The sequence below is a fragment of the Triticum urartu genome, chromosome 2 (assembly GCF_003073215.2).
Source record: "Triticum urartu cultivar G1812 chromosome 2, Tu2.1, whole genome shotgun sequence".
Lineage (NCBI taxonomy): Eukaryota > Viridiplantae > Streptophyta > Magnoliopsida > Poales > Poaceae > Triticum > Triticum urartu.
This window is the reverse complement of record NC_053023.1, coordinates 615,126,643-615,133,625: the sequence shown is the minus strand read 5'-3', so window position 1 is coordinate 615,133,625 and position 6,983 is coordinate 615,126,643. Positions and strand designations below refer to the sequence as shown.

Genomic DNA, 6,983 nt, shown 5'->3' with positions numbered 1-6,983 from the left:
CGTGAAGAATAATGGTTGACACGCACCTACTGTACTTGGCTGGCTGTACTCTTTGACCCGAATGCTCATAGTACTAATCCAAAAGGAAAACTACTAGTAGTAAACTAATCCTCCACCATGAGAACTAATGGTAGCTTAACAACTTATTTTGTACGAGCAAAATAATACAGTAGTACTACTAGTAACATTTTTGTTTTAGTTTTGTCGTGAGCGCCATAATAATCCCATCATGACGACACCAACAGCGACCCAGCAACCCAAAAACGAAACCAGCGATCCTTAATCCTCACAGATAAACAAGCCCGGACTCAACTCCCCCGGCACCCAAATCTGCAACTCCAACCTCCCCTCCCCTCTCTCCCCATTAGCGTGCAGATCTGTCCACCCGCCGATTTGGATCGCCGCGGATCGGATTTATGCAGTCTCACTGCTGCCAGCGCCAGCCATGCCGCGCAGCTTGGGAGGGGAGGGCAGCTTGAGCAGTCTCGGCCGGGAGGAGGAGGAGGAGGGGCCGGCCCGTGCCGGGGCTGGGCGGCAATGTCCAGCATGTCGGACTCGGGGGGCGGCGGCCGCGCGGGCGCGGAGCTGATGGCGGAGCAGTTCCACCTCAAGGTGCTGCACGCCGTCCTCGCCGTGCGCGCGCCGCGCCCGCTCGCCGCGCCGGCGCCGGCGGCCGCCTCGGCGTCCTTCCGCCGGCGCGACAGGTGGTTCCACCTCCCGCTCCACGACCCGCCGCCGCCCCCCTCGGCCGAGCGCCTGGAGGCGCCGCCCCCCGGGGAGCCGCTCGTCGTGGACATCCACCTCGCCCCCGCCGGCTGCGGGGGAGCCGGCGGGGAGGTGGTGGAGAGGTGGACGGTCGCGTGCGAGCCCTGGCCGGACGCCGCGGCGGCCGGCGAGGGGATGGCCGTGAACCGGGCGTACAAGCGCTGCATGACCCTGCTGAGGTCGGTGTACACCACGCTCCGCCTGCTCCCCGCGTACCGGGTCTTCCGTCTCCTCTGCGCTAACCAGTCGTACAACTACGAGATGGGCTACACCGTCGGCTCCTTCGCCGTGCCTTTCTCGCGCGCCCAGGAGTCTGCCATGCGCTCCCACCGCTTCGTTGCCGTTGACACCCAGCCCGGACGTCTCGTCGTCTCCGTCCAGTACCTATCCAGTCTCGCCGCGTTCAACCTGGAGATCTCCTCCCTCTCCCCCTCCATGCTGATCACCAACTACGTGGGCAGCCCAGCAGCTGAGCCCATGCGCAACTTCCCTTCTTCGCTCACGGAAGCCACAGGCTGCGCTTTCCCCCAGTCCTATCAGCAGCAGCGTCCGCACAGCTGGGCGCCGCCTGCGCTCTGGCCGCTCGCCCCAGCGCAGCAGACGAGATTTTCGCCGCCGCCGTTGCACTACGCGTCACCAACTCCATCGCCCCCCAATTTTCCTGGTGGGTACCTGCAGTCGCCTCTGAGGGGGGAGTCTGCACCGGTGACCATACCCGGCGTGAGAAGGAGCCCCGTGCACCGTCAGAGCATGCTGGACCCGGTTAAAGGTTTAATGCTGCCACCGCCATCCCCGAGGAGAGGAGACAAGGGAGCAGTAGGTTCACAAGAGTCCCCATCAGATATCAGCCGGTCATTCGGTAGGCCAGAAGGACTTCGGATGGGGGATCCATATGGCAGCTCGTCACCAGGATCCAAGGTGATTCATTTATGGTCTTGCTAATTTGATGTTAAGTTTAGTACTGTACTTGTGTTTATGCTTCAAGTTGAAAGATTGGATTTTGCTGTGGTTGAGAATATTCAATCAGAGTAAGCTGTTTTCAGCCTCTACTATGCTGAAGGGTTAAGAATTGGTAGCAGCTGTTGACTTCATTTGTTTGGTAGCCACAAACTATTGAAACTAAAGGATTTTGCTGTACTTGAATATATCAAACTGTTGATCAACTATATGCTGAAGGGTTAAGAGTTAGTAGCAACTGTTAATTTGAACTAAAACCATGACAAGAATATGGAATGGAGGGAGTATTTGTTTGGTAGTCATGAACTAGTGAAACTACAGGTATGAGGAAATTCAAATTAATTTTATTATTGACTGAACTGAGTTACTGTGCGGGCTTTAGGCCAGCTTGAACCGACCTATAGTAGGCATCAGACAGGTTGTTCAACCTGTAGCAATTATATTGGGTATTCGGCCTTATACTCGGCTATACCTGACAGCTCATGCCACAGCTATTTGGAACCAAAATTTAATCTTTGTGATTTGTTGAACTATAACAGCGACCGCACTTCTCTCAATTGCAGTGAGTGGAGATTGTAATAGTTGCCAGTCCAGAGTACCCACACAATTACTTTTGTTACAGCGAAGTTCTGTGTACCATCTTTTCTAGAAGAGTATTTAGAGATTAAGCTTCATATTGATATATTGAATCAAAAAAAAAAATCACACTGTTTTCTTGTAAGATATATATTTTGCTCAACATCAACTTTTGATCTTAAAAAAATATTCCCTCTGTCTAAAAATAAGTGTCACTGATTTAGTACAAAATTTAGTGTAAAGTTGTACTCCCTCTGTAAAGAAATATAAGAGCGTTTAGATCACTACTTTAGTGATCTAAACGCTCTTATATTTCTTTATGGAGGGAGTACTAAATTGACAACACTTATTTTGGGACGGAGGGAGTAGTTTGGAAGTTCGAAGTTAACTTTTGTACTGGAAAATTTATTTGCCTTTATTTTAAATTGTGTCTTGTTTAAGGAATTAGGTTTGACATTCTGAGTAAGCTAATGAAAATTTATTTATTGAAACACCCTTGTACTCCTACCATTTATGAGAGTCGCATATATCATCTTTATTGTTCTGATGTGCCTTGATATTGTTTGGCTGCTCAATGTGCAGGGTAAGGACAGTCGGGATGAATCTGGCCGATTCTCTGCACTCTCCTCTTGTGATTCACCACGGCAAGATGATCTGGATGAGGCAGATTATCCTTTTGCGGTGGATGATGTCGATCCACCAATCTCCAGACCTGGGTATGTCTAAATAACTTTCTTTAGTGGTTTACTTGTATTATCAGACCATTTTGCTCTTTGGTTCTCACAAGTCATTGGCTGATTCTTACTAAAATCATACTTCCTCCGTCCCGAATTAGTTGTCTTGGATTTGTCTAGACACGGATGTATCTAGACACGTTTTAGTGTTAAGTACATCCGTATCTAGACAAATCTAAGACAACTAATTTGGGACGGAGGTAATATATCTTAACTATTGAGAGGTCTTGCATTTTCATTTGGTATTAGGGAATTACATGAAATCCAACAATTTTAATAGGCATTACATAATCCAACAATTTTAACAAGTCCTGGAAGCAGCCTCTTGCAGAAATGTAGGGAAAGGCTGCGTACAATAGACCCAAAGTGGTTGGACCCTTCCCCGGACCCTGCGCAAGCGGGAGCTACATGCACCGGGCTGCCCCCCATTACATAATCCACTCAATTAGTCAACATTCTAGCTATTCATAATGCTAGAGCATATCTGCTTACTCACTACATTTAATTGTTAGAGCTTGCAATTTTTTAAAGTTTTAATGTAGACACATTGTCGGTCAAAATTCTATACATGGTGAAAGTTAGTGTACTGCAGGGATTTTAAGACCATGGCATGGGCAAACTGTTCGCTGTTCAATTCTAGTATAAGAATAGAATTTTGGAAATGACTATTCAGAGGGACAATAATTTGAGGCAGCAGCTGGAAGAAGTATCCATTGCAATACCTCTGAAATTATGAATAAGCAATTCAAACATTGTAGACAGAGATGTCTCAACCCATATATTTTGGGTATGTAGTTCATTTGGCCAGACCCCACTTGGTGTGGAGCTTTCAGCAGTGGGTAACTGGGTATGCCCTTATGTACTTCAGTGTGATGATTTGAAATATTGACCATGAGCATTTTGCGTAGTTGCCCATTCTTGCAAGTTCCATTGTACTCCCTCCGTCCGAAAATACTTGTCATCAAAATGGATGAAAAGGGATGTATCTAGAACTAAAATACGTCTAGATACATCTCCTTTTATCCATTTTGATGACAAGTATTTCCGGACGGAGGGAGTAGTAGCATAAAATGGAGGAAGGTGATTGTTTTTCAAATCCCTGAGCTGTTTAAGTACAAAATTTAATTTTGAATTTGACTGAGCAACTGAGAAAAAACATTTCTACTTTAGCCTCATTGCTACATGGCAATGTGCATAGTAGAACATAGTAGCTGTAACAAAAACATATTACTCCCTCCGTTTCTTTTTGCTCCGCACATAAAATTTGTCTAAAGTCAAACTTCGCAAAATTTGACCAAATTTATATTTTAAAACATCAACATTTACAATACTAAAATTATACAATATGAAAATTAATTTGATAATGCATCTAATGATATTGATTTGGCATTGTGAATGTTGATATGTTTTCAGATAAACATAGTCAAACATGTTTACCTTCAAACAAATCTTATATGTGAAGTAGAAAGAAACAGACAGAGTACAAAATATAAAAATTATATTCAACCTTGAATATAATATTAATAATGTCTTCAACCAGAGTGTACTTAGTAAAAGCAATGTCCAATATTTGATTGCAGACGTTTATGTTTACCGAATTTCAGGAACTACTATGATTTTTTAGATTTTCTTGTGTATTTGCTTAAATAATTTTTGGGTACAACTTACAGTTTTTACGTACTTCGCCTTCCATCACTTGAGTGAGAGCAGGCCTTCAGTGCAAATAAACATAGAAATATTTGTATGCCATTGTGAAGGTTATTTGTGGTAGTACAAAAGGTCCTTCTATTTTTCTACACAACTACTGTGAGTGATTGAGCATTCTTGGTTAAATTATGAAATTGCCAAGGGTACGCCGATGTAGTTACTCTCACATTTATTTATCTCCCAGTCCTCGTATGACCAAAATCCACAAACCCTGCCAACCCTGTTTCCTCGGAAGTACCGCGGTTTGGATTTTCACCCAGTTTTGATTTTTTTTTTATCAATATGGGAGAACAGAGATATAGCTAACAATTGCATAAAGGCACTCTTGGTTATTTCAGAATTTGAGCAATTAAAGAATACTCTTGGTCATTACTCTTATCACAGCAGTGTTATAGATTTTTTTAGAGAAAGAAAAGGAGCTTTTGGTGTGAATAAAAATAACCCAACCATTGCAACAGCATAGAAGGAATATTTCAAGGTTTGACAATGGTATATTATATGGAGTACAAGTAGTTCCCTAGATTCATTTCTAGGATAAAAGGTGGTGTACCATAGCCACTCCCTGTTTGTTACATACTAGTACTGTACTACTGGCTATGCAGTATTAATATCTGACCTGAATTCCCTGGTCTCCGAGAGGCTGCTCGTGGTGTAAACTAATGTGAAGATCTCTCATCCTTTTCTTTTCCTTACGCTGAGATGGCACTGAACTAAATTTCATTTCACTAGTCTTTGAGCTTTTGAATTTGTTGGCATAGTTGTGCTCCATATTTACATCATATTGGCAAATTTCATTGACCGTTGTATTATTGAAAAAGATGGGAAATTTTTTTTGCCTTACGAAAAGGAACACAAGGAGTATTATCATGCTGTGTTCAATGTGGAGTGCTATAATTTTATATAGATGTTTTTACATGCATTATTGCTCTTAATGTCCATAGTTACAGATCTAACACGACATTGTCTTGATATAGCTGTTTCTCTGGTTCACCTAACGCAAGTTTATTCATACAGGAGCAGTGATGGAAAGGAGGCTGGAGATCAGGCAGGCTCATCATCCCATAAATCACAAGACGCTGCAGTTGGTTCTCTGGTTCACTTGCTGAGAACTGCACGCCCTCTGCGAGATTCTAGCTATTCTTCTCAAACGTCAGGGGCCGAGTCTAACACTGTAGCCTCGACCAGTTCTGTCATGTCTCGCAGGACATCTGATGCACTCGAGGAGCTGCAGTCTTTCAAAGCAATCAGGGAGAGACTGCTGTCCGGGAGCAGAGCGAAAGAGCGTGACTCGCCGGAGAAGCCATAGTGTCATTCTTTCCTTGTTTCTCTTAACTTCACGCCGGAAAATCAGATCTCTTAAGACAGAACAGGCCATGCTGTGAGCCCAGCGAATGTTTTGTTGGGGCGTTTGTGTATATAACTGATGAATTGATATGCTCTTAGTCGAAGATAAGATACAGGCCTCGATTGATTTCTGCGAGGGCGTATCTCTCGTCATTCTTGAACCCTAGAAGGACTGTTATCCCGCCACTGTTTATATGCTCTTGTATACCTGGGAAGTAAGATCAGTACAACGCGTAGGTGTGAGCCTTGGCCGTAGTGCTCTTTGTGCTGTGTGCGTGTGTAAATTATATGTAACTGTACTATTGAAGCCAAACTGTTCAGTAAACATCAATGTTAAGTATTGCGAGGACTGATTCGGATTTATTTTTCCACTTTCGTTAATAACCTCCGGAAATGTTGGATTTGCATGCGTTCTTAGAAACGAAAACAGATGGTTTGTGTCTGATAATGAGACTTGTTACTTTTGCCACTGGGGAAGAACCGAAGATGCCTCGCAGCTTGCATAAGTTTCAAGTTTTACTAGAAGAATGGGAGGGGAATTAAGGTTTCAAGTTGTGCACGCGATTGAAAGGCATCATAGCTGACAGGAGGAATTTGCACAAAAGTGGTGGATGTTTGGCATATCAAATCGCGTGCACCCATTTTCCCAGGTATGCTCAACACAGAAGAGAGACGATATCGTCGTCCAGTCAGTTTTTCTATGACTAGATTTGGGCTAAGGCACGGCCGCAAGAACTCTTAACTGCACTTCCTCGTGCGAGAGCTATTTCTCGCTTATAGCAAGACGTAGCTTCTCTCGAGCAAAAAAGGGAGCGCAAGGGGTTCAATCCTAGGATTTCCTCGTTCTGTGCAGCGCTGTTAACCACTAAGCCATTTTCAAGTTTGTGTTAAGACTAGTAG

At 44.3% G+C, this 6,983-nt stretch overlaps 1 protein-coding gene across 1 annotated transcript; it reads left to right on the top strand.

The window, feature by feature from the left end:
* The first annotated feature begins 236 nt into the window (after positions 1 to 236).
* LOC125539203 (autophagy-related protein 13a) lies at positions 237 to 6,446 on the top strand. Its single transcript, XM_048702574.1, has 3 exons — positions 237 to 1,683; positions 2,881 to 3,014; positions 5,754 to 6,446. Exons 1-3 carry the CDS (start codon positions 538 to 540, stop codon positions 6,043 to 6,045), a joined length of 1,572 nt encoding a protein of 523 aa, XP_048558531.1. The 5' UTR covers positions 237 to 537; the 3' UTR covers positions 6,046 to 6,446.
* The last annotated feature ends 537 nt before the right edge of the window (positions 6,447 to 6,983 follow it).

Excerpts from the sequence above, each read along its gene's own strand:
- LOC125539203 (XM_048702574.1), top strand. The coding sequence starts at position 538 with ATGTCCAGCATGTCGGACTCGGGGGGCGGCGGCCGCGCGGGCGCGGAG. Across the intron at positions 1,684-2,880 it reads GCTCGTCACCAGGATCCAAG|GGTAAGGACAGTCGGGATGA; the intron begins GTGATTCATTTA and ends CTCAATGTGCAG. Across the intron at positions 3,015-5,753 it reads CCACCAATCTCCAGACCTGG|GAGCAGTGATGGAAAGGAGG; the intron begins GTATGTCTAAAT and ends TTATTCATACAG.